This window comes from Gobius niger (assembly GCF_951799975.1).
Source record: "Gobius niger genome assembly, chromosome: 11".
NCBI classification, from domain to species: Eukaryota; Metazoa; Chordata; class Actinopteri; order Gobiiformes; family Gobiidae; genus Gobius; species Gobius niger.
This window is the reverse complement of record NC_136862.1, coordinates 2,805,366-2,833,293: the sequence shown is the minus strand read 5'-3', so window position 1 is coordinate 2,833,293 and position 27,928 is coordinate 2,805,366. Positions and strand designations below refer to the sequence as shown.

The 27,928-nt window shown below is 40.0% G+C and overlaps 1 protein-coding gene across 1 annotated transcript; it reads right to left on the bottom strand.

Annotated features, from left to right (window-relative positions):
• Positions 1-196: 196 nt before the first annotated feature.
• On the bottom strand, positions 197-26,209 carry hlcs (holocarboxylase synthetase (biotin-(proprionyl-CoA-carboxylase (ATP-hydrolysing)) ligase)). The gene is made up of 12 exons (XM_079565595.1): positions 25,840-26,209; positions 22,531-22,662; positions 20,429-20,603; positions 18,359-18,754; positions 16,410-16,975; positions 14,748-14,921; positions 10,325-10,614; positions 3,353-3,420; positions 3,055-3,215; positions 2,855-2,969; positions 591-804; positions 197-500 (listed from the first exon to the last, which is right to left on the bottom strand). The coding sequence occupies exons 1-12, from the start codon at positions 26,134-26,136 to the stop codon at positions 329-331; spliced, it is 2,760 nt and encodes a 919-aa protein (XP_079421721.1). The 5' UTR covers positions 26,137-26,209; the 3' UTR covers positions 197-328.
• Between the last annotated feature and the right edge of the window lie 1,719 nt (positions 26,210-27,928).

Below are 27,928 nucleotides of genomic sequence, written 5' to 3'. Positions count from 1 at the left end.
TCTTCTCAGTTTCGTCGCTAATTTCACACCTTTTTTCCAGAAGCTTTTGGACTGGGGTAAAGCCAAACTGGAGAAAATGCGCTCAGTTCAGGTGGGAGTTAAGGGGTTAAAATATGTCTTTGTGGAAGTGTCGCATTTCCGCTAATTTGGGTCAGGCTGGTCAGAGTCCAGGGCCGTTTTTCAGTCCCAGTCCGCCCCTGGATGTGTCGAAGGAGTTCTCGTTGGGGGACAGTCCTCTGTGGCTCGGGTCAGTGCTGCTTCATGACCAGCAGGTTCTTCAGCCCGTTGAAGGAGTTCTCGTTTGGGGGACAGTCCTCTGTGGCTCGGGTCAGTGCTGCTTCATGACCAGCAGGTTCTTCAGCATGTCGAAGGAGTTCCCGTCGGGCTCCACAGACAGCAGGCCGCTCTGGGGACAATGCACCTGCAGGAAGCCGTTCTGGTCCAGCCCCACCACGTCGGCCTCGGGTCCCTCCTCGTTCCACAGTCGCACCCGGGTCCCACTGCGAACCACAGAACAGTTAATGAAGGGGACCATTAATCAGAGAAGGTCCCAGCCCACGTAGAGCTTCCTTCGTGGGCGTGGCACTCACCCGTGGAGCCACCGGCTGTAGTACGTGGGCAGCACGGCGTCCGGTCCGTCCCTCTGGAAGTCCGAGATGAACTTCTCCAGGAGGTTGAGGGAGCGGGCGATGAGCAGGTCGCAGCGGAGCGGCGGCAGGGCGGCGCCTCGCTCCTGGTTGTGGCGCTGGATCAGGTCGTTGATGCAGACGGTGGGGGCGCTGTTGCTCACGTTGAAGCCACAGCCTGAGAGGACAAAGGAGAACGGAGAAATGTATATGATTGCTAAGCTAATTATTTCTACAATGTTGTTCTTTCATAATGCGTTTTGAGCCAGATCTTTAGAGAAGACAAGTGGTTCACCATCACCAGCTCATTAAATATTTGAGCTTCTATGATGGACATACATGTGCCTAAAGGTCAGCACACACTACACGACCTTTCTAGTCTTAAGGCGAGACACTGCAGGTGAATAGGGAAAAAAAAATAATGTAGAGATGTCAATTTGAAACTTTTGCTGAACATCACAGATATAAATATGAGAAAAAAATGTACTGCATTTTTTCTGTCATTTTATGTTTTCACATAAAAATATGGCATTTTGAGCTTTAAAATGGCCAAAATTGCCTATATTTTGGGCAACGAAATCAAAATAATGAATTGAGCCAGATTAAATTGACATATTAGTAACTAAGATTTTTTCAGAGGGGATTTTGGATATTTTGTTTAGTTTTTCAATAAACTAATCATCAGTGAAAAAATCTGTAAAAACTCAAATTCCGCCTGTTTTTTTGGTTTCAAAGTTGAATAAATCAGGCTAGGAATTAGATATTCAAAAATCCCTCTGAAAAAACCTTCAAAATGTTGTTGTGTCTCAGCCTGTAAAGTTTGGAGTCTGTGGGAGCTTCTATAAGGGCTCAGGCTCTGCCCGAGTGCGGCTTCTCTCATTCAGAGAAAACCAGCCCTGAAGTTTTGTGGCGAGTGCGAATGCTCGGCCCGTTCTTCCACTTTTCCGCTCCAGCGTCTCGTAGGAGGAAAAACACCATATTTGGGTGAAAGCGTCATCACGGGGCCCCTTAGCAGGACACGTGGATGTCAAATCTGTCAATATTTATGAATGAAAACCCGCGGGAAAGACGGCCTTTCTACTTCCGGGTCGCCCCCACCTCGCAGACAAAACATCATAAAATAAACATCATCATTTTTATATCTGACATGAAAACTAAGATGTAAAGGGAGTAAAATAGATACAAATCTCCACTTCGACCACTGCGGGAAAAATCAATACTTTCACCTAAAGTGTCTCGCCTTAAACGATGTTATATAGAATGGGGCGTCCACACTACACGACTGGATTCAGTGCGATTTTCGAACGTCTGGGGGTTCACACTTAACGACTGAGAATCGTAAGAGCGACACACGATTCTGACAAACAGCTGATCCGCGTCTGTCGTCTCTACGGCTTCCAAAACTGACCCCAAATCCACAAAGACAGGCCTGTGTTTGTGAGCGTGGGATAACGTGTGTGTCCCGATTGGTCAACGGTGTCAACAATGTCACAACACCGCAGCGCTAGCTTACTGCTACTACGAAGCTTCAACTGGGCTATAGTTCTGTCACATGGAGATAAAAGTTGGCGACAGGAAGAAGCGGGACGTATTTCAGTGGATTTAATAAGAAAAGGAGACGGTCCTCAGCCTCGAGATGAAGGAGACGGAGGAGACGGAGGAGACAGCGGGGAGGTTAGCCGCCGTTAGCAGCGAGGTGAAGCTGAACAGTTCGTCTCCGAACTCAGTAAGTGCCGCTAAACTCTGTTCGTGGTTGAAATGTAGCTGGAAAAGGTGGTTGTCGTGAACTTTTGGTGATATAAAGTTGTGCTGTTTCGTGTGTGGGGTTGTGGCCATGAAATGAGTTGTTTGTGCCGCTGGTTTAACAGAGAAGTGAAAAAAAGGAGGCGCGGCGGTGTTTTTCTGTCTTTATATCACTCTGTCATTCACATTTGGGGTAAAATCACCCACGTTTCTCCCGTGCGTCCAAAATCGGGCTTAAAAATCAAACATGGAGTCTAGTCGCGTCTTTCTCCCGCCCACATGACATGATTCGAACGTCAGTCCAGTCGTGACCCCCCCCCCCCACACTACACGACCCCCCCACACTACACGACCCCCCCACACTACACGACCCGACTCTGTGTGACCGCCTTCGACTAGACGCGACTCGAGAAGACTCGGCACGACTGAGAATTAGAGCGAAATCGGGCATAAAAGTCGTGTAGTGTGAGCTGACCTTAACCTACCTATGAGCAGGTGGAAGGTGGAGCCCAGCACGGTGGAGGTGACCAGGACTCCTCCGAGCTTCAGCCCGCTGCCGCTGTAGATGTCGTTGGGCCACTTCACCCTCAGGTCGACGTCCTGCACAGAAAACACTGTGGACTTTACCTTCTTTCAGAGCGATAAGACGAGACGCTGCAGCGCCTCTCGGGCTCGTGGTCATTACCTGGTAGCCCGGCAGCGTCCGCACCGCCTCCACCGCCGCCAGAGCCATGAGGTGCTGCAGGAAGGGGATCCTCTGGCCCAGGCGCGAAGACAGCTCCACCTGCAGGGCGACCGTGAACATGGCACAGCCCAGGGGACTGAGCCAGCCGTTCCTACTGCGGCCTGGACAGACACACAGAGACACACAGAGTCAGAGTCACACACAGAGAGTTTCATCCACTACAATAGTGACTGAACTCGACTAAAGCTAAACCATATTTTTATCAAAAGGCTAAGATTAAAGCTAAGCACACACTAACCTTTGCCCTGGCTCTGACGCGCCGCCACCGCCACCAGACCCACGTCCGCGGGCGCCCGGATGTTCAACCTGAAAACCACAGAACAACAGGTTTACAGTCGAGCTCAACACTCCAGGCCCCGCCCCTCGCGCCCAAAGTAATAATCACATTTTAAAGCGTTATAAAAAACAAAAGAACATCAAGGGTTTATAAGAATGACAGCAGCTAATCCTCTATGTGTAACTCCTGCACATAAAACACACAATTTTAAGATTCATCCAAAAAATTAGGAACTGAAAAGGCCGTATTTTCAAGTATTTGGTGTTTAGTTTCTTATTAACCCCTTAACTCCCACTTGAACCAAGCACATTTTCTCCAGTTTGGCTTTACCCCAATGCAAAAGCTTCTGGAAAAAAGGTGTGAAAATAGCGACAGAACTGAGATGAAAACAATGAAGAAGATGTGACAAAAAAGTGAGAAAACTTCGACAAAAAAAGTGATGAAAAAATGACGAAAATGTGACAAAAAATGACAAAAGAAAAGACAAAAAAATGTCAAAAAATGATTTAAAAAAGACAAAAATGTGACAAAAAATGTATTTAAAAGTTACAAAATGAGTTGAATACCCCCCCAAAAAAATCTGCAAAAAGTGAAAAAACTTTGACAAAAATGTGACAAAAAATTGATTAAAAATTCAAAAAAATGTGACAAAAACTAAACCAAAAATGTGACAAAAATTCAACAAAAATGTGACAAAAATTCAACGAAAATGGGACAAAAAAAAACAACATACAAAAGGTGACACAACACAGCAACAACGTGAGGAAAAAGATCAGTTTTGTGGGTCTTAGCTTTCAAATGAGGTGTTACACAGACCTATATAATGGCCAAAAATGACAAAGAATTTATTAAAAAATGTGACAAAAAAATGACAAAAGAAAAGACAAAAAAATGACAAAAAATGATTAAAAAAAGATTTAAAAAAATGTATTTAAAAGTTACAAAATGAGTTGAATACCCCCCCAAATCTGCAAAAAGTGAGAAAACTTTGACAAAAAAAGTGATGAAAAAATGACAAAAATGTGACAAAAAATTGATTAAAAATCCCCAAAAATTTGACAAAAACTAAACCAAAAAGGGACAAAAACTCAACCAAAATGTGACAAAAAAATACTAAAAAGTGACAAAAATTCAAGAAAAATGTGACAAAAATTCAAGAAAAATGTGACAAAAACTCAACCAAAAAGTGACAAAAAATCAACCAAAATGTGACAAAAATTCAACAAAAATGTGACAAAAATTCAACCAAAAAGTGACAAAAATTCAACAAAAATGTGACAAAAATTCAACCAAAAAGTGACAAAAATTCAACAAAAATGTGACAAAAATTCAACAAAAATGTGGCAAAAATTCAACAAAAATGTGACAAAAATTCAACAAAAATGTGACAAAAATTCAACAAAAAAGTGACAAAAATTCAACAAAAATGTGACAAAAATTCAACAAAATGTGAAAAAATTCAACAAAAATGTGACAAAAATTCAACAAAAATGTGACAAAAATTCAACAAAAATGTGACAAAAATTCAACAAAAATGTGACAAAAATTACACAAAAAAGTGACAAAAATTACACAAAAATGGGACAAAAATTCAACAAAAAAGTGACAAAAATTCAACAAAAAAGTGACAAAAATTCAACCAAAAAGTGACAAAAATTCAACATAAATGTGACAAAAATTCTACAAAAATGTGACAAAAATTCAACAAAAATGTGACAAAAATTACACAAAAAAGTGACAAAAATTCAACAAAAAAGTGACAAAAAAATGAACAAAAAATGTAAAAATAAATAAATAAACATACAAAAGGTGACACAACACAGCAACAACGCGAGGAAAAAGATCAGTTTTGTGGGTCTTAGCTTTCAAACGAGGTGTTACACAGACCGATATAATGGCCAAAGAGGACAGAATGCATTCAGTTCAAGCGGGTGGTAAGAGGTTAAACAACAGTATAAACGTATCCACTTTCACACGAGCGCAGAAGAGTAAAAGTACGTGGCACAGATTGTGAAAACAGAACCTACAGGTCAGAAACATCGCTGCGCGGCCCGGATAATGGCCGCCTTGCCGTCTTGGCGATATGCTAATCACATCCTTAAAGCTGCGACTTCGATCATCGTTCTGTTTTTATTTCCACGCAGCGGCTTCGTTCTGATTGTGAACCTCCGGGGAAACGTCAGCCTCGTGTCAGCGCCGAGACATCCCGCACACAGTGACCTCGGACCCGCCCCCCCCGACGCCTCGCCATGTGTGCGTGTAACGGAGACGCTCGCCACATCTGCCAACGCTTGGTCTAATTGCAGGCGGGGCGTTCGAGGTCAGCGGGGGCCGGCGGGTTTTCGGGTCTGTAAGGATCGCCTCAGACAGAGTTTCTGCCTCCAGGCTTCACCGACTTTCTGTATTTACAGTTCAGGACCCCAGAACAGACGACTGCATCTGATTATGACTTTGATAATTCGCAATTGGCAAATCAGCTTAGCATCAACTCGCTCAAATAAAGGAATATTTATACAGGGCTTGGAGTGTAATTACCACCCAGACTTTCATAGTCCCTGCTGGGCCCCTGTAAGCTCCTGCATGAATCCAGCCTTGCAGATCGGCGTCGGCTTTTCTGTATATCACTATGATTGAAACCTTTACTATAATAATAAATGTTTAACCTCTTACCACCCGCCTGAACCAAATGCATTCTGTCCTCTTTGGCCATTATATCGGTCTGTGTAGCACCTCAGTTGAAAGCAAAGACCCACAAAACTGATCTTTTTCCTCGCGTTGTTGTTGTTTTTGTTGAATTTTTGTCACATTTTTGTTGAATTTTTGTAATTTTTTTGTTGAATTTTTGTCACTTTTTGGTTAAGTTTTTGTCTCTTTTTTGTTGAATTTTTGTAATTTTTTTGTCACATTTTTGGTTGAGTTTTTGTCACATTTTGGTTGAATTTTTGTCACATTTTTGTTGAATTTTTGTCACATTTTTGTTGAATTTTTGTCACTTTTTGTCACATTTTTGTTGAATTTTTGTCACTTTTTGTCACATTTTTGTTGAATTTTTGTCACTTTTTTGTTGATTTTTTGTCACATTTTTGTTGAATTTTTGTCACTTTTTTGTTGAATTTTTGTCACTTTTTTGTTGAATTTTTGTCACATTTTTGTCACTTTTTGGTTGAGTTTTTGTCACATTTTTGTCACATTTTTGTTGATTTTTTGTCACATTTTTGTTGAATTTTTGTCACTTTTTTGTTGATTTTTTGTCACTTTTTGCTTAAATTTTTGTCAGATTTTTGGTTGAGTTTTTGTCACATTTTGGTTGAATTTTTGTCACATTTTTGTTGATTTTTTGTCACTTTTTGCTTAAATTTTTGTCAGATTTTTGGTTGAGTTTTTGTCACATTTTGGTTGAGTTTTTGTCACATTTTGGTTGAATTTTTGTCACATTTTTGGTTGAATTTTTGTCACATTTTTGTTGAATTTTTGTCACTTTTTTGTTGAATTTTTGTCACTTTTTGCTTAAATTTTTGTCAGATTTTTGGTTGAGTTTTTGTCACATTTTGGTTGAATTTTTGTCACATTTTTGTTGAATTTCTGTCACTTTTTTGTTGATTTTTTGTCACATTTTTGTTGAATTTTTGTCACTTTTTTGTTGAATTTTTGTCACTTTTTTGTTGAATTTTTGTCACATTTTTGTCACATTTTTGTCACATTTTTGTCACATTTTTGTTGAATTTTTGTCACTTTTTTGTTGAATTTTTGTCACATTTTGGTTGAATTTTTGTCACTTTTTGGTAGAATTTTTGTCACATTTTGGTTGAGTTTTTGTCACATTTTTGGTTGAGTTTTTGTCACATTTTTGTTGAATTTTTGTCACTTTTTGGTTGAATTTTTGTCACATTTTTGTTGAATTTTTGTCACATTTTTGTTGAATTTTTGTCACATTTTTGTTGAATTTTTGTCACATTTTTGTTGAATTTTTGTCACATTTTTGGTTGAATTTTTGTCACATTTTTGTTGAATTTTTGTCACATTTTTGTTGAATTTTTGTCACATTTTTGGTGAATTTTTGTCACATTTTTGGTGAATTTTTGTCACATTTTTGGTGAATTTTTGTCACATTTTTGGTGAATTTTTGTCACTTTTTGGTTGAATTTTTGTCACATTTTGGTTGAGTTTTTGTCACATTTTTGTTGATTTTTGTCACTTTTTGGTTGAGTTTTTGTCACATTTTAGTTGAATTTTTGTAATTTTTTTGTTGAATTTTTGTCACTTTTTGGTTGCGTTTACATCCTGGTTTTCTTCTCATTTTTGTGGCTGTTTTGGTGCTTTTTTCCCCAGGAAGCTTTTTGATTAGGGTAAAGCCAAACTGGAGAAAATGGGATCCGTTCAGGTGGGAGTTAAGAGGTTAACAATAGGCTATTTGAGAGATTAAATCAAATTACATCAAATTGATCTTACTTATCGGAAAGTATTGGCCAATATATCGGTTATCGGCCAAACCCTTCATATCAGTATCGGACCCAAAGACCCCCCTCGGTCGGGCCGTAGTTCTGTCGGACAGTGGTGTGTGATCGTGCAGTGTGATTGGCTGCACTGAGTCACCTGCTCTTTACCGGCCCTGATTTATATAAGGATTAAACCACGAGGAGCCGTGAATTACACGACTTTAACGCACCACGTGGAGCTCAGTAAATGCTGTACTGCTGTTGTCGTCATTTCTCTACAAGAAAAACGACTGGAAACAAGGGGTTGGAAACATAAGTTACTCCTACTCACTTTCGAATGATCATTTCAATCATGCTTTTTATTGCACCATGTAGAGAAAAGTAAAGAAAGAAAAGAGGAGGAAACTCGGAGAACCAGGCTGGAGCAGTGAAGTACAGGAGGGGTTTGTCAAAGAGCTTCCAGCTGCTGCGCTCAGTCTCACACAAAGGCGGCCTCTGATCAACCACTGGCCTCAGCAGAGAGGTCAGCCAGAGGTCAGCCAGAGGTCAGCCAGAGGTCAGCCAGAGGTCAGCCAGAGGTCAGCCAGAGGTCAGCCAGAGGTCAGCAGGTGCTCAGCGAGCGGATCAGCGATGACATTTTTAATTATTATTTAGTTTGAGGAGCGAGGGTGTGCGAGAACGAGATGAGATTAAATATTTCCTTTCACTGATAACAAAATGTAAATATATTTTTCTTTTTAAAATGCAAAACAATATACAGTATTATTATCTAAAGATCGGTGGGTATCTGTAAGTTAAATATTCCATTAAGTACCTTTAAAGGGACATTTCAAACTACTGTAGATCCGGTAACCGAGCAGATCACTCCGCCACCGCAGAGCTACAACCAGGAAGCTGATATAAGTACTTTTAACCCCTTAACTCCCACCGGAACCGAGCACATTTTCTCCAGTTTGGCTTTACCCCAGTCCAAAAGCTTCTGGAAAAAAGCTGTGAAAATAGCGACAAAACTGAGACGAAAACAATGATGGAAATGTGACAAAAAAGGGAGAAAACATTGATAAAAAAGTGACGAAAAATTGATGGAAAAGTAGCAAAAATGTCACAAGAAATTGACAAAAAAATTGACAAAAAAATTACAAAAATGTGACAAAAAAATGACAAAAAAATGACAAAAAAATGACAAAAAATGATAAAAATTTGATTAAAAAAAGACAAAAAATTGACCAAAATGTGACAAAAAAAAATGATAAAAATGAGACAAAAATGTGACAAGAAATGATAACAATTTGATAAAAAATTGACGAAAAAATGACAAAAATGTGAAAAAAATGACAAAAAAGTTACAAAAATGAGTCGAATACCCCAAAAAAAATGATGGGAAAAAAATCTGATGACGTGAGGAAAAAGATCCTCTTGGTTCAGGCGGGAGTTAAGAGGTTAAATACAAAATGGTTATAAGGGATTTGCCTCAGGTGCTCTGTGTTTGGGTCAGACTGTTTTTAATGCAGGCTACTAGTTACCATAGACATCCACTAGCCTAGCACTATCCTAGCATCACTAAACTCTTCAAACAACACTCTGGATAACAAGGAAATGAGGCCCTATGTCAGGGGTCGGCAAGTTTTCTTGGCGGAGGCCGATTTTCTTTATTGTAAATAGACCCAGGGCCGAAGCTGCTGATTATTAGCCCAAAGTAAAGCATTGGAAAAATTACCATCTTAAAAGGAGATAAATTACTTAAAATTGCTTGAATTAACCTCTTAACTCCCGCCTGAACCGAGAGCATTTTCTTGCCAGTGTAACACCTCATTTGAAAGCTAAGACCTACAAAACTAAATTGATCTTTTTCCTCACATCATCAGATTTTTTTAGCATTTTTTTGTCAAATTCTTATCACTTTTTCGTCCATTTTTTCTCAATTTTTCGTCAAATTTTTGGATTTTTTTGGTCCATTTTCTTTGTCACTTTTTTGTCAAATTATTCGCATTTTTTTGTCAAATTCTTATCACTTTTTCATCCATTTTTTCTCAATTTTTCGTTAATTTTTCTTCGTCAATTTTTTGTCAATTTTTGGCATTTTTTTGTACATTTTTTGTCACTTTTTCGTCCATTTTTTCTCACTTTTTTCACATTTCCATCATTGTTTTCGTCTCAGTTTTGTTGCTATTTTCACACCTTTTTTCCAGAAGCTTTTGAATTGGGGTAAAGCTGGAGAAAATGTGCTCGGTTCAGGTGGGAGTTAAGGGCTTAAAGATCTTCTATGTTGAATTCTAGTCTAATTTGAAGTAATCCAAGATAGAATCCAAGATACAAATGTTAGCGCCAATGGAACAAATAACGACTACTAAAGGTTTTATCTCGTCTAAGACCAGGGCCCGACGTTGCCTACCCCTGCCCTATGTCAAAAATCCTGAACTATCCCTTTAAGGCATCTACAGTCAGTATATTAGAATCTGAATTATCCCCAACTGTCATCCTTTGCATCATGACTGACCCGTCCAGCAGGTCCATGGTGGAGGTGACCACGTCGGCGTACAGCACGGTGCGTCCCAGCCGCTCGGTGCGGAGGTGACTGCGGTAAGTCTTCAGGCTGAAGCGCTCCGGGCTGGGGCCGTCCGAGCTGGGGCCGTCCGAGCTGTCCCACAGCAGAGCCACCTCGCCCTCCGCCGGGTCAGACTCCGCCTCTGAGCAGGACACCAGCCTGAGCGCGGCTCTGGGCAGACGCAGCAGGCCCCGGGCGTCCGCCTGGCTCCGCAGCCACTTCACAAACCCGGGCTTGGCTTCCTGCGGACACAGAACTCACGGTGATGCAGGTCCTAACGCTCACACTGGCCCTGGTTGGGCTTTTCTACACCTCACAGCAGCTCAGACCCTCTTTCAGTCACACACAGATCACACAACAGTCGGCAAAACAAAAAGGCTCCGTATTTAAAAATGGGAACAGCTTTGGTTTGTTTTCAGCCAAGACTTTACCCTCGAGGTGAACATTTTAAACTCAAGAATGCACTTTTGCCTCAAATTGCGAGATAATTGTTCAGGAAGCACGAGAATGACCCCACTGAGTCTTCGGGATGGCCCGGAAAAGGCTCCATCGGCAACACCATGAAGATGTTGGAGAAAAATGACTGTTCTGCCCTATGTAAAAGTGTTTTGTTAAAAAAAAAAATGGTTAAAAAATGCTTCTTAATAATTTAGGAATAAATATTTTGTAATTCATGTTAAAAATAGTAATTTGGTTAAAAAGATTATTTCTACATACACGGTCAGCATTGGTTTAGCTGAACTTCATTTTGAAGGCTCAGTCAGTAGATGCAATGCATTATGGGTAGCAGAAGCAATAGCCAGACGAGTAGAATGTGGTGCTAAAAAACCTGTCTGTCCAGGCCCAAACTTGATCCTGTGTTCTTCATCTTTATTCACACCTTCGAAAGCAATGTCTGTAAGTTTGATGTGTTTAGTGAACTTTAGAAATGTTTTAGCTGAGAGGACTGTGCTAACGATCTAATTAGCATATAAAAAGATTGGATTTACGGCTCTTTACTGAGTCTGTGAGATCTGTTCATTTCAAAGAGCCGTTCAAAAGACCGGCTCTTTTTAATACAACACTAATAATGCCGGATAACTCACAATATCTAAGACATGATCGATAAAATCATCTAAAATCACAATGGGACTGATACTAAAGCTTTAAAAAACGTGTTTGTGAGTAAAATCTTGCGCCAAAACTAATGAAAAAGAGGCTGTAACTGTTTTTAGTGCATTAGCTTTGACTTTAGAGTAAAAAGCCTTCTCTGTTGTTGGGCTGATTCTTGTGTTTGTTCGAGGGAGTTCTGGGTAAAAAAGATTCGGCTCTTTTCATAACTGAGATCCGGTTTGAACTGTTCACCTCCCACCTGAACCGAGCACATTTTCTCCAGTTTGGCTTTTCCCCAATCCAAAAGCTTCTGGAAAAAAGCTGTGAAAATAACAACAAAACTGAGACGAAAACAATGACGGAAATGTGACAAAAAAGTGACGAAAAATTGATGAAAAAGTGGCAAAAATGTCACAAAAATGCCACAAGAAATCTACAAGAAATGGAGGAAAAAATGACAAAAATGTGACAAAAAAGTGAGAAAACATTGATAAAAAAGTGACTAAAAATTGATGAAAAAGTGGCAAAAATGTCACAAGAAATTTACAAGAAATTTACAAAAATGTGCCAAAAATGTGACAAAAAAATGACAAAAATGTGACAAAAATTTGATAAAAATTTGATAAAAATTTGACAAAAAATGACAAAAAAATGATTAAAAAAATGACACGATTAAAAAAATGACAAAAAAATGACAAAAATGTGACAAAAATTTGATAAAAAATTGACAAAAAATGACAAAAAAAATGATTAAAAAAATGACAAAAATGTTACAAAAAATGATCCAAAAAAAAATGACAAAAAATTGACGAAAAAATGTCAAAAATGTGATACAAATGTGACAAAAAAGCGGGAAAAAATTGACAGAAAATGACACAAAAAAAGACACAAAAAAAAGACAAAAATGTGATGAAAAATTTACAAAAAAATGTGACAAAAAATTACCAAAAAAAAGACAAAAAAGTTACAAAAATTAGTTGAATACCCAACAAAAAAAGATGGAAAAAAATCTGATGACGTGAGGAAAAAGATCCTCTCAGTTCAGGCGGGAGTTAAGAGGTTAAAGAGCCGTTGAAAAGAGCCGTTGAAAAGAGCCGTTGAAAAGAGCCGTCACTTCACTGATGGAAACAAAGCAACAGTAAAAGTGTGACGTGATGGAGGCTGGAGATGGAGATGTGTGAACCACAGAGAACAATGAACCCTTGTGTTTGGAGAGTGTTTCCAGAGCCCTGGTAATCAGAGGGAAGTTTGGAAAAGAAACCTCAGATTCCTGCAATAATAAAGACTTCTCCGTGTTGTGAGAGCGTGTGTCATGTGTGTGTCATGTGTCCATCATGTGTCCATCATGTGTCCGTCACGTGTGTCTGGAGTTGACCCTCTCACTCAGACCTAATGTATGCACATACATCTACATACATCACTGTAGTGGTTTCCATATGAGGCCGACGGCAGCTTTGGAGCCTGGAACAAAGTCACATCTTTGTTTTTCAATGTTTGATGAAACAGTAAAGCTAAGATTTCAGAAATGTCATGGTCGTTATCGTTTGCAGAAGCTCAGGTGAGAAGATCTGCGGAGTCGGGCACCAGCGAGGAACATGTGACTCTTCACCCACGCCTTAACCGAGTGCGTTTCCTCCAGTTGAGCTTCACGATGTACCGCCTCATTTGAAAGCTAAGACCTTCAGACTGATCTAAGCTTCTTCCCCGTTACGATTGTCACGTTTTCGTCCTCATTGGTTGAGTTTTCATCACGTTTTTGTGGTTTTTTTGACACATTTTGGTCACATTTTTGTGGCCTCATCACAGTTACGTCACACACAAAACGAAATGTGGCCAAAACGTGTCAAAAAAGCAGTGAAAACATGATAAAAATGAATAAAACGTAACACAAACAAGGACGGAGCTTAGATCAGTTTTGCAGGTCTTAGTTTTGGTCTGGGCGATGTGGTCAAAAAACAAAATCTCATTTTTTTTTTACTCATTTCGATATAAAGTCTCCTGATCTTTCATATGAAGAAAACTGCTCAGAGTCCTGCTCATTAATATTCATAAAGTAGCTACAACTCGGCCCATTAAGAAAACATACGGATGGAACTCAGCCTTTGGCTACAATCTGGCGTGTTTACATGCATGTGTACCATGTTTGTTCATTAAAGGGGCTAGATGCAAATTAGTCATTTTATGCTCACTAGGATTGTGCCGATGGACGATGATGGATGAGCAACATCACGATGTAGAGCCACCATCGTGAGGCCACGCCCCCTCCTGTCAAACACGCACTGATCTTCTGTAGGGCCTGTAAACCTACAAACTTTGCAGGCATTGCACTGTAAATTAAATCACGGATGTAACTAATATACACGCTAGTTTCAGTACCTGCCAGAAGACATGATGTGTTCGCCGTAATTCTTAAAGTAAAGACGCAGCTGCTGTTTATGACGCGCGGAGCTCTTTCTCTCTCTCTGCAGCTCAGAGTTTAACAGCGCGTGGTTTTGCTTTGCTTCGTACGGAAACTTAAACCGTTTTAAAATGACGAGCTGGCTCTCACATCAGAGCGAGCTGAGCGCGCATGGGTTTGGATTATTCTCACGAAGGACCGAGAGAGGAGAGAGAGAGGGGAGAAAGAGGCGGTGCAGGAGCTACGAGGTTACGAGCTCACGGACCGGGCGGCGCGTGGAGCGGCTTCAAAAACATAAGCTACGACGCAAACGTGTACATATTGTCCCGTTCACCCACTGTTTCTTAAACATTACGTTAAAATTGAGCAAATGCAAATAATAAGCTCCGATTTACATTTGTGTTAGTGTGAGAAGAGTCTTGGTGTTGAGGAGTTGACGCTCTTAAGTCGTTCTCTCAGACTTTACGCACGAGTTTTAACACATTTCTTTTGCAACAGTCGTGTTCAGATCATGTTTAGTTTAGATCCATTTATCCTGAGATCTCACGTTTTCCTAACATAAATAGTAATATGCAGCTTATATATAGACTATGGAAATGTCTTTAAAAAAATGCTTATAATGAGAAATGGACGATATCATCGTCCATCACGAGGGTTCACTGTAAACATCGTCAACGGCCAATTATGGGAACATCGCCCAACCCTAATGCTCACTACTGCCACCTCAGGCCTTATGTGTAACTGCAGCTTCTATATTAAACTCGTGCCTTTTTGAGTGACAGTGCATTCAGAATGAAATAAATTGAGATTTTTTACTCTGACATTAAATGTTAGACGTGAACCTGTGTAAACCCTGTATGTGAGTGACTCTGCAGGCGCTCGTACCGGGGACGTGCTCAGCAGGTGCACGGCGCTGGGGGGCGGGGCCACGCTCTGCTCACAGCTCAGCCCCAGAGAGCTCAGGATCTCGGTCAGCACCTCGTGTCGAAGGTCGTCGCTGACTTTAGGACGATCGAGAGCTTCAGACGGGAGCTTCTCCGCAGGCTGCTCCAGGTGCACCTTTAAGACAGAGAGGAAGAAGGAAGATCACATTTACAGCTACAGTCATTACAATTTTCCTCAATTTTCTACAGCTGATCTTCCTCCTGAGATAACGCTGGGTTAGTTACAATTAAAGAAACAAGGCTGGTTTTCGTAAAATATTTGAAATCTCGTGCTAATAGGTGTCGAACTGTTAGCATTGGAGCTGCACGAGCTACACGTCACGCAAGGGCGGAGTCTACAGTGAAGATCCCGCCCTTATGCCCTTTTTAGGAACATGCTCCGTCAGAGCTGGGGAGGAGGAGTCTGTAAATCCGTGGTCACTGTGGTAAACGGGGAGGAGTGAGTAATGACGGTCTATTAACCCCTTAACTCCCACCTGAACCGAGCACATTTTCTCAAAACTGAGACGAAAACAATGATGAAAATGTGACAAAAAAGTGACGAAAAATTGATGAAAAAGTGGCAAAAATGACAAAAATGTGACAAAAAAATGACACAAATTTGATTAAAAAAGGACGAAAAAATGACAAAAATGACAAAAAAGTGACAAAAAATGTGACAAAAAAATGTGACAAAAAATGTGACAAAAAATGTGACAAATTGTGACAAAAAATGACTAAAATGTGACAAAAATGTGACAAAAAATGTGACAAAAAATTGACGAAAAAATGACAAAAATGTGACAAATTGTGACAAAAAAATGACAAAAATTTGATTAAAAAAGGACGAAAAAATGAAAAAAATTACAAAAATGTGACAAAATGTGACAAAAATGACAAAAAAGTGACAAAAAATATGTCAAAAATGTGACAAAAAAATGTGACAAATTGTGACAAAAAATGTCAAAAATGTGACAAAAAAATGTGACAAATTGTGACAAAAAATGACAAAAATGTGACAAAAAAATGTGACAAAATGTGACAAAAAATGTGACAAAATGGGACAAAAAAAATGACAAAAAAGTGACAAAAAAATGACGAAAAAATGACAAAAATGTGACAAATTGTGACAAAAAAATGACAAAAATTTGATTAAAAAATGACGAAAAAATGACAGAAATGTGACAAAAAAGTGACAAATTGTGACAAAAAAATGACAAAAAATGTGACAAAAATGTGACAAAAAAATGACAAAAATGTGACAAAAAAATGACACAAATTTGATAAAAAAAATGACGAAAAAATGACAAAAAATGTGACAAAATGTGACAGAAAAAATGACAAAAATGTGACAAAATGTGACAAAAAAATGACAAAAATGTGACAAAATGTGACAAAAAAATGACTAAATGTGACAAAATGTGACAAAAAAATGACAAAATGTGACAAAAAATGACGAAAAATTGATGAAAAAGTGGCAAAAATGTGACAAAAAATTACACAAAATTGATAAAAAAATGACGAAAAAAAGACAGAAATGTGACAAAAAATGTGGCAAAAAACTAACACCAGCAGAGGGAGCGCGTCTTCATAAGCCCCGCCCTGACCCTGATGAAGTCCTCACCTGGCACAGCACGGCCTCCCCTCCGTCCTCTCCGTGCGTCACCCTGATGATGACCATCCCGCCGGGCGCCGCTCCCTTCATCTCCCCCCACAGCTCCACCTCTCCCCCGCCCAGCACCTCCCGCACGTACACCCTCCCGCTGGTCCGCACCGGGAGCTCCAGGCTGCTGCTGTCCTCGCGCGTGAAGCTCATGGTCCCCGCCCTCTCCGCCCGCGCCCTCAGCGAGACGCCGGCCGGGCACAGCTGCGACGCCAGGCCCAGCACCCGCCCGCCCGCGCCCAGGTAGGTGAGGAAGCGGGTCTGCAGGTGCGCCGACAGCGTGTCCTCCTCCTCCGCCACCACCAGGAGGCGGCAGTTGTCCAGCCAGGGCTCGGCCTCGGCCTGCTGCGCGCTCAGGCGGTAGATCATGTAGCTGTCCGAGTTCACGCACTGCGATAACGCGTCCCGGACCGCGTGGAAGCGCTCCTCGCTGTCCCCCGTGAAGACCAGGACGTTCGGGGGTTTGGAGTGAACGTCGCTGCTCGGAGTCGCGAAGTCGTCGTCCGAAACGTCGTCTCCGAGGGATCCTGCAGTTACACAAACTAAAGTGAATCTTAAGGAGAGACGCCGCAGCTGAATCAGGAAAACAACTAGAGAAATCATTTTAAAACTTCTGCTGTGGATTACGGACACACTGTGAATATGAGGAGAAAATCTTACTTTTGTTACTTATTCTATTTATGTATTGTAATTTTTCAGTGACTGTGGGGCCCCAGTCCCTCTGCTGCCTGTGGCTCTGAGCAGAGGAGGAAACACAGGCTCCGGGCGACTCTAAAGACTAAACTTTAGCCTGGTTTCCTGACCTCATTATTACCTTTGTACTGGGCAGATTCAGAGAATCAGATGAGAGGAAATATTGTGTGAAAAAGGCAGCGATCACTACGTTACTTTTCTCTTCATTATGCAAATATAAGGCTAATTTCTTTCAAATAAAAAGTGTCCAAAAGTTTAAGAAGAGTGGACTCTGTTTATAGATTAGTTCCTGGTTTCATAATTAATGCTGTTATATTGATGTACATTAAACCTGCAGCTTCTTCCCTCAAAGCACATGGGAAGTGTATACCGTAAATTCTCTAATACTGGCCGGGTCTCCGACAGAAGCCGGGTCTCTGACAGGGGCCGGGTCTCTGACAGAGGCCAGGTTCGTGGCTGGCGGAGGCAAATTAAAGCCGGTCTCTAAAACAGGCCGGGGCTTTTATTAGAAACTATAGCGGTAGAAATATTCCCCATGTTAGGAATTTGTCTCATACTCGTGTAAATGAAAACTCACGTGCAGGAAGTAACAAACGGGAACCCGGGCCGAGGGGGACGCTGCGGAGGAGCTGATCCGAGCGTAACTTTGACACAGATTTAGCCACTTTTCAAACCTCCTGTGACTATATTTGGAAACAGGTCAACAAATGTTGTGTGACCCTCCAGGGTTTTAATAAAGTCTCCATCGCGTCTTCAAAGCACGTCCAGCTGCTCCGTGTGCAGGTCAGTCCCACGCCTCAAAATAACAAACGCTCCGTCTAAACTCGGCTTTTACACAAGAGAACAACAAATAATCCGGTCCAAGGTAAAAACGAAACAGAAACCTGCAGTGACATTGATGTCAAAGCTCCGCTAACGGCAACGAAACACTTCCTGTTGTCCCGACAAAATAAAAGGCGTCAATGTTCCAGCCGCTGGGAGAGGGTTTGAAATGTTCATTAATAAACCTGATATTTTAGGTGCAAATGGACACAAAAAAAGTGATTCAAAAGTGATTTTATTTTTGTGACGTCATTGTACAAGCATACAACGAAATATGTATTTTACGTTGAAAGAGCTCAGAGAAAGGTGTGCTTTGTTGATGTCAAACGTGTTCTGTTCATGCATTAATGTTGGAATTCCTTTGTGAGTGTGTTTCCCGTAGACGTTGGCCGTACCTGCAGCGATGTGGGCGGAGCTGTCGTCCGGGAGGTCGGGGATGTTCTCCACGGACGCGTACTTCACCGACAGGATGGTGCTGTTCTCCAGCTCCAGGCACTCGTGGCAGCTGGAGAGGTGGAGGTGGTGCCCGTGCTCCTCCATGTGCTGCTGGCTGCCCGGGTCGCACAGCAGGGCCAGGCCGGCGGGGTCACTGTGGGCCGGCTCCGACCCCCTGCGCTCCTCCAGCCGCGGCTGCTCGGGCAGGAGGAACAGGCTGCCTTTGCGACAGACGAGGGGCGGCTCATCCACGGAGAGGTGGCACAGGGAGGACGGCCGGCACGGGGACCGGGACGGGGACTTCTGCAGGCGCTTCTGGAGCAGCGCCGCGATGGCCGACTCCTCCAGGACGACCGCTGTGGGACGAGGAATCAAAACACCAGGTCAGGGTTTTGAATATGACAGGTTTCAATGCTTTTGAGATGTGAATCAGTTGATATTTATCATTTTATTTAGTGAAACAGCAATTTTAATAAAGAAACGTTGGGCAGAAAAGTTTTTTTTATTTGAAATTTTAACCCCTTTAACTCCCACCTGTTTGTCTTTACCCCAGTCCAAAAGCTTCTGGAAAAAGGTGTGAAAATAGCAACAAAACTGAGATGAAAACAATGACGGAAATGTGACAAAAAATGACAAAAAATTAAAAAAAAAAAGACAAAAAAATGACAAAAAATGGACCAAAAAAAATAACAAAAAATGACAAAAATTTGATGAAAAAATTTATGAATAAATTACAAAAATGTGATAAAAAGTTGACCAAAAAATGACAAAAAAATGTTTAAAAACATTGATGAAAAAATGACAAAAAATAACAAAAATTTGACAAAAAATAAAAAAAAATGATGAAAAATGGACAAAAAAATTGACGAAAAAATTTGACAAAAAATTGACAAAAAACAAACAAAAATGTGATAAAAAAATGTATGAATAAATTACAAAATGTGACAAAAATATGATTAAAAAATGGATGAAAAATGACAAAAATGTGACAAAAAATGACAAAAAAGTTACAAAAATGAGTTGAATATCCAACAAAAAAATGATGGAAAAAAAATCTGATGACGTGAGGAAAAAGATCCTCTCGGTTCAGGCGGGAGTTAAGAGGTTAATATAGAAGCTGCAGTTGCACGTACGACCTGAGTTGGCAGTAGTGAGTATAAAACGGACAACTTCCATCTAGTCCCTTTAAATCCCATCTAATTCTGCAAACAAACCCAGTCTTTAACTAACTCCCACCTGAACCGAGCACATTTTCTCCAGTTTGGCTTTACCCCAGTCCAAAAGCTTCTGGAAAAAAGGTGAGAAAATAGCAACAAAACTGAGACAAAAAAAATGATGGAAATGTGACAAAAAATGACAAAAAAATAACAAAAAAATGACAAAAAATTTGACAAAAAATGACAAAAAAATTATGAAAAATGGACGAAAAAATGTGACAAAAAATGGACGAAAAAATGACAAAAATATGATTAAAAAATTGATGAAAATAATGATGAAAAAATGACAAAAATGTCACAAAAATGTGACAAAAATGTGACAAAAAATGACAAAAAAGTGAAAAAAATGTGACAAAAAAAAGACAAAAAAGTAACAAAAATGAGTTAAATACCCAACAAAAAATGATGGAAAAAAAATCTGCTGACGTGAGGAAAAAGATCCTCACGGTTCAGGCGGGAGTTAAGAGGTTAATATAGAAGCTGCAGTTGCACGTAAGACCCGAGGTGGCAGTAGTGAGTATAAAACGGACAACTTCCATCTAGTCCCTTTAAATCCCATCTAATTCTGCCAACAAACCCAGTCTTTAACGATCTGCAAGTGCATTAGAAAATGGTATAACAGATAATAGTCAAATTTAACCCTCGAAGATGAGAAACCAGCCCTTTCTTCCCTTTCTTTAAATAAGCCTTGTTTTCGTGGTAAGTTAGTAAGCTAGTTTTATGAAATAGTCCTTTGTTTTGCTGGTGAATGATGTTGAATGAATATATAACCAGCGAATGAGGGGTGTGAATGAGAGAATGTGAGGCACGCACGGATGATCCTGGAGGGCCTCAGGTCGTCCTCCAGCCGCAGCCGGTCCTCGATGAAAGCCACGCCCAGCCGGCTGAAGTCGTCCACAGACGCCTGGGCCAGGGCTCGGTACGGCTGCCCCGGGACCAGAGGGCTGCGGTGGGCCAGGGGGACGCACAGCTCGCCCCACCTCAGCACCTGCGCACACACACACACACACACACACACACACAGACACAACGATTAAACCTGACAACGGGATCGCAGATGTTTCTAGGTCAGACGGCTCATTTCATTCTTTGCAGAAAACCAAATGATACAATTCGAGTTGAGTTTGTTGTTTTACATTCACACTAGGTTCGAGAGGCCAGTCACAATATGGCCGCCAGAATCAGTGTGTTACCATGGCGATGTTAGCCTGGCCTTAGCCATCCGTAAACTCCGAAGTAAGTACGAGGGTAAAACCAGGCTATGGCGATGTCCTTCCTGTAGGTTTATTAACCTCTTAACTCCCGCCTGAACCGAGAGGATCTTTTTCCTCACGTCATCAGATTTTTTTTTTTCATCATTTTTTTGTTGGGTATTGAACTCATTTTTGTAAATTTTTTGTCCTTTTTTTGTCATTTTATTGTCAATTTTTATCAATTTTTATCAATTTTTAGTCATTTTTTGTCACATTTTTTGTCAATTTCTTGTGACATTTTTGCCACTTTTTCAACAATTTTTCGTCACTTCTTTGTCAATGTTTTCTCACTTTTTTGTCACATTTCCATCATGTTTTCGTCTCAGTTTCATTGCTTTTTATCAGAAGCTTTTGGATTGGGGTAAAGCCAAACTGCGTAAACTCCAAAGTACGAGGGTAAAACCAGGCTATGGCGATGTCCTACCTGTAGGTTTATTTAACCTCTTACCTCCCGCCTTAACCAAGTGCATTTTCTCCTGTTAAGCTTTACAGCGTCTCGGCTCATTTGAAAGCTGAGACCTACAAAACTCATCCAAATGGATCTTTTTCTTCGAGTTGTTGCCGCCTTGATGTCACTTTGACATGTTTTTTTTTTCATCGCTTTTTTGTCACATTTTTGCCGTTCTTCAGTGGCTTTTTGTTGCATTTTCATCTCTGTTTTAGTCCCGTTTGTCATTTTTTCGTCATTTTTTTATCATGTTTTTGTCACTTTTTCGTCATTTTTTATCATGTTTTTCTCACTTTTTCATCGCTTTTTTGTCAGTTTTTTATCATGTTTTTGTCACTTTTTCATTACTTTTTCCGTCATGTTTTTGTCACTTTTTCATCACTTTCTTGTCAGTTTTTTATCATGTTTTTGTCACTTTTTCATCACTTTCTTGTCAGTTTTTTATCATGTTTTTGTCACTTTTTCATCGCTTTTTCGTCAGTTTTTTATCATGTTTTTGTCACTTTTTCGTCAGTTTTTTATCATGTTTTTGTCACTTTTTCGTCAGTTTTTTGTCACTTTTTCATCGTTTTCTTGTCAGTTTTTTATCATGTTTTTGTCACTTTTTCGTCAGTTTTTTATCATGTTTTTGTCACTTTTTCATTGCTTTTTTTGGTCACCTTTTCCGTCATGTTTTTGTCACTTTTTCATCGCTTTTTCGTCAGTTTTTTATCATGTTTTTGTCACTTTTTCGTCACTTTTTCATCGCTTTTTCATCATGTTTTTGTCGCTTTTTCACCATATTTTTGTCATTTTTTCATCACATTTTCATCGCTTTTTGCCATGTTTTTGTCACTTTTTTTGTTTCGTTTCATCCTTGTTTCAAATTTGACGCTTTTTACAATAATTTTTTATTCGGGTAAAGCCAAAAGAAAATGTGCTCGGTTCAGGTGGGAGTTGAGAGGTTGTGATCTTCACCTGAGAAGACGCTCACTTCAGTGGACTATAGCCCCCCCATGTGGTCGTCTTTATCACCACTTTAGCAAATATTTAACACGCTCCACTACCTCTGCCCGAAAGCTTTTCCTCCCTACAGTTCTAACATGTATGATAAATGATTCACTCATCACGCACGTCCAAAGAAGACGGAAGTAAAGTAAAATGTTGAGCCAAGAAGACCAAATGAAAGTAATAACACTAATAATAACTGCGGAGGTTTTTCCTGCCGTCCTCACTTTGCTGTGCGTCTTCAGGGGAGACCGGCCGCTCCCTCGGGGGCCACTGGCCTCGATGATGAAGGAGATGTCCCTGTGAGGAGCCGGGCGGGACGAGGGCAGCACCGTCCAGAGGCTCAGGTCACCGCAGGCCTGGGACACACGGAAACAACATCAGCACTGTGAGCAGAGGAGGCCAAGAGTCAGGATCAACCCGTGTCACAGGGATAAACGCTCACGGTCGTAAGAGAAACAGATGAACAGTCGTCCACTCACTCCGTTCTAATTACCACTCACAGAACAGTGTCTTAGACTCGGCAAAAGTGGAACAATGGGCCTCGCAAATGCATAATGCAACATCAGACACATTTCTGGGACAAAGTATTTACTGTGTTTCATTGAATATTTATATCCTTCACTGCGATTGTCCTGTTCTGTCTCTGTATCTGAGTCTGTTCTATCCCGGTTCACTCAATAAGGGCTGGAAATCATGATTACAAAAAAACTTCCTGCTGTTGTCGACCAACTGTACAAACATCATGTGAATAGTGTGTATTTAACCTCGTAACTCCCACCTGAACGGATCCCATTTTCTCCAGTTTGGCTTTACCCTAATCAAAAAGCTTCTTGGGGAAAAAGCAGCAAAACAGCCACAAAAAATGAGAAGAAAACAAGGATGTAAACGCAACAAAAAAAGAGACAAAAATGTGACAAAGATGTGACAAAAATTCAACCAAAATGTGACAAAAACTCAACCAAAAAGTGACAAAAATTCAACAAAAATGTGACAAAAACTCAACCAAAAAGTGACAAAAATGTGACAAAAACTCAACCAAAAAGTGACAAATATTCAACAAAAAAATGACAAAAATTCAACAATAATTCAACAAAAAAGTGACAAAAATTCAACAAAAATTCAACAAAAAATGACAAAAAAGAGACAAAAAATCAACAAATATGTCACAAAAACTCAACCAAAAAGTGACAAAAATTCAACAAAAAATGACAAAAAATCAACAAAAAATTCAACAAAAATTCAACAAAAAAATGACAAAAAAGTGATAAAAATTCAACAAAAATTCAACAAAAATTCAACAAAAAATGACAAAAAATGACAAAAATTCAACAAAAATTCAGCAAAAAATTCAACTAAAAATTCAACTAAAAATTCAACTAAAAATTCAACAAAAAATCAACAAAAATTCAACAAAAACTCAACCAAAAAGTGACAAAAATGTGACAAAAACTCAACCAAAAAGTGACAAAAATTCAACAAAAAATTCTACAAAAAATTCAACAAAAATTCAACAAAAAAATGACAAAAAATCCACAAAAATTCAACAAAAAAGTGAAAAAAATTCAACAAAAATTCAACAAAAACTCAACCAAAAAGTGACAAAAATTAAACAAAAAAATTCTACAAAACTTCTACAAAAAAATGACAGAAATTCAACAAAAATGTGACCTGAAAAAAAAAAAAAAAACATACAAAAGCTGACACAACACAGCAACAACTAGACGAAAAAGATCAGTTTTGTGGGTCTCAGCTTTCAACTGACCTATATAATGGCCAAAGAGGACAGAATGCATTTGGTTCAGGCGGGTGGTAAGAGGTTTAGCAGTACCGGTGCCCAGTTCATTCTTTATGCTTGAACTAAGATCCTGTTGTGGGATCGAAGCACGTTGGCCCAGGGTTAAAGTCAGCGGCAGGTTCAATAATCCAATGTGCAGATCTCACCCATTGTCATTATAATTGTGTAACGTTTCCAAAGGAAGAGTCCCAAAAGAACAGCTCATCAAAGTGAACCATGTGCGAGCTCATGGACGTCAGGTTCCATTGTTTCTCTTTTATATTTACAGTGTGACCCGGGCCAGACGAACAGCTTATGAAAACATTCACACCAGCTTCTTTATGGCTTAAATAACAATATTCTTTTGCTGTAGTCATTGATTTTACATAAAAGATAAAAGTAGAGGTATTGTAGTACAGGCAGGTAGTCCAGTAGCAGTAGTGGTAGTTGTTGTTGTAGAAGTAAAAGTAAAAGTAGCAGCAGTAAATGTAGCACTAGTAGTAGCACAGCAGTAGTGAAGTAGCTGTGGTGGTTGATGTATAAGCAAAGGTAGCAGCAGTACAGAAGTATAAGTGGTAATACTAGCAGAAGCAGCCCTTGTAGCAGTAGTAGTAGGAGTAGTAGTAGTAAGAGTAGTAGTAGCAGTATTAGTAATAGTAGTAGAAGCAGTGGTGTAGAAGTAAAGGTAGCAGCACTAGATGTAGTAGTAGCAGTACCAGTGTAGCAGTAGTAGCAGTAGCAGCAGTAGTAGTAGTAACAGTAATAGTAGTAGAAGCAGTGGTGTAGAAGTAAAGGTAGCAGCACTAGATGTAACAGTAGTAGTAGTAGTAGTAGTAGCAGTAGTAGTAGTAGTACTAGTAGCAGTAACAGTAGTAGTAGTAGTAGTAGTAGTAGCAGTAGTAGTAGTACTAGTAGCAGTAACAGTAGTAGTAGTAGTAGTAGTAGCAGTAGTAGTAGTACTAGTAGCAGTAACAGTAGTAGTAGAAGCAGTGGTGTAGAAGTAAAGGTAGCAGCACTAGATGTAACAGTAGTAGTAGTAGTAGTAGTAGCAGTAACAACAGTAGTAGTAGTAGTAGTAGTAGTAGTAGTAGTAGTAGTAGTAGTAGCAGTAACAACAGTAGTAGTAGCAGTATTAGTAATAGTAGTAGAAGCAGTGGTGTAGAAGTAAAGGTAGCAGCCCTAGATGTAGCAGAAGCAGTAGTAGTAGTAGCAGCAGCAGTGTAGTAGGAGTAGTAGTTGCAGTAGTAGTGGTGTAGAAGTAAAGGTAGCAGCACTAGATGTAGCAGAAGCAGTAGCAGTAGCTATAGTAGTAGCAGTATTAGTAATAGTAGTAGAAGCAGTGGGGTAGAAGTAAAGGTAGCAGCACGAGATGTAGCAGTAGCAGTAGCAGCAGCAGTAGTAGTAGTAGTAGCAGTAGTAGTTGCAGTAGTAGTGGTGTAGAAGTAAAGGTAGCAGCACTAGATGTAGCAGAAGCAGTAGCAGTAGCTATAGTAGTAGCAGTATTAGTAATAGTAGTAGAAGCAGTGGGGTAGAAGTAAAGGTAGCAGCACGAGATGTAGCAGTAGCAGTAGCAGCAGCAGTAGTAGTAGTAGTAGCAGTAGTAGTTGCAGTAGTAGTGGTGTAGAAGTAAAGGTAGCAGCACTAGATGTAGCAGAAGCAGTAGCAGTAGCTATAGTAGTAGTAGCAGAAGCAGCAGCATAAATGTAAACACGGCTCTGAATTAGTCTTAAAGCCCAGCGACAGAGCCGGGATGTCCCACCTGCGGCTCGGTCACGTACACCGCCTTGTCCCCGAGCTGCAGGAACACCCCCTCCTCTTCGGGCTCCTCTGCGGGCTCCTCTGTGACCTCCTCTCGGCCCCTCGGCAGGTGCCTGTGCCCGCTCTGGGGCTGACGCGGCTGTAGGAGAGGGGGCAGAGGACTGGAGGAACACCGGGAGAAGCTGAAGGACAGGCGGGCCGGGCTGCGCTGGAGGCGGGCCAGCGTGTCCCGCAGCAGCGCCGCGTAGCCCCGTTGGAAGCGCACCCACAGGTACAGGTAGGACAGCGTGATCAGCATGTCCTACTCCCGGACACTACAGGTCCATGGTCCGTTTGCTGCAGGCCCCTGTGCACTGTTGTGTCAGCACGAGCCGAAGCGGAAGCAGGAATGATGGGCACATATTACAACTGCGCATGTGCAGTGCTAATTCTCCGCACGTTACTCGATTTAATGTTTGTCATATACTTTATTTAACAATAGAGGGTCAATCTTACATACACTTGATGCTAGTGGGTGTTGAATACAGTGGAGTCTGTCCGGTAGACATGTTTTTATTTCTTACGGACACGGACGAGAGGCGGAGCTACAACATCATGCTAGGATAACCGTTAGCTTGTTTGAATCTCTTAAAAACACAAGATTTTTGAACAAAACTGACATCGGTTATGATCGTGCCTCTGATGACAGACTCAGAGGCTCGTTGGTAATGAGATATTATTCTTCCAAATTCGTATAATCTTGTGTAGACGACTGGATTTACCGACAAAAGTGCTTCCGCCTCGGATCGTGCAGCTACACGGACTAGAGCTGAGGAGTCTGCGGCGCCATCTAGTGACCTGGAGGTTACACTTACAGGTGAGTTTGTTTTATTTTGAGACCAATTTTGTAAATTAACCTCTTAACTCCCGCCTGAACCGAGAGGATCTTTTTCCTCACGTCATCAGATTTTTTTTCCATCATTTTTTTGGGGTATTCAAATCACTTTTGTAACTTTTTTTGTCTTTTTTTTGTCATTTTTTGTCACATTTTTGTCATTTTTTCATCACATTTTTGTCACATTTTTTTGGTTATTTTTTTTTAATTTTGTGTCACATTTTTGTCATTTTTTTGTCAAATTTTTATCACATTTTTATATTTTTTTTGTCATTTTTTGTCACATTTTTTTCATTTTTTCGTCAGTTTTTTAATCAATTTTTTGTCATTTTTTGTCACATTTTTGTCGTTTTTTCGTCAATTTTTTTAATTAAATTTTTTGTAATTTTTTTGTAATTTTTTGTCACATTTTTGTAATTTTTTTGTCAAATTTTTATAAATTTTTCGTCACTTTTTTGTCAATGTTTTCTCACTTTTTTGTCACATTTCCATCATTGTTTTCGTCTCAGTTTTGTTGCTATTTTCACAGCTTTTTTCCAGAAGCTTTTGGATTGGGGTAAAGCCAAACTGGAGAAAATGTGCTCGGTTCAGGTGGGAGTTAAGGGGTTAATAATGGTATTAGGACATAATGAGACTTAACTGTGAGTGGTATATTTACACAACAGCTAGCTATTTGTCATCTCATTATCAGGCTCAATAAATTGTCCCACGCAAATATATAAATGAATTAATACATAAATACAGTAAAGGAAATTAACATGCAACATAAAAAAACATAATGTATCAATAAGATAAGATAAGATAAGATGATACTTTATTGATCTCACAGATGGAGAAATTGCATATACAATACAATGTAACATCGATATTCAAGTATTTTGACAATATAAAAGGGGTCTGTCGGTAAACTGTTTTCTCCACGGGAATGATTTGGTTTAAATCGAATCTAATCTATATCTAATCATTGTTTTTTTCATTGTTGCTCCTTTCTACATTAATTTACAAAAAATATATGTGAAAAAACAACTCTTTGAACAGAAAATGCATTGTTTTTAACCTCTTAACTCCCGCCTGAACCGAGAGGATCTTTTTTTTTTCTCACGTCATCAGATTTTTTTCCATCATTTTTTTGTGGGGTGTTCAACTCATTTTTGTAACTTTTTTGTAACTTTTTTTTGTCATTTTTTATCACATTTTTGTAATTTTTTGGGTCATT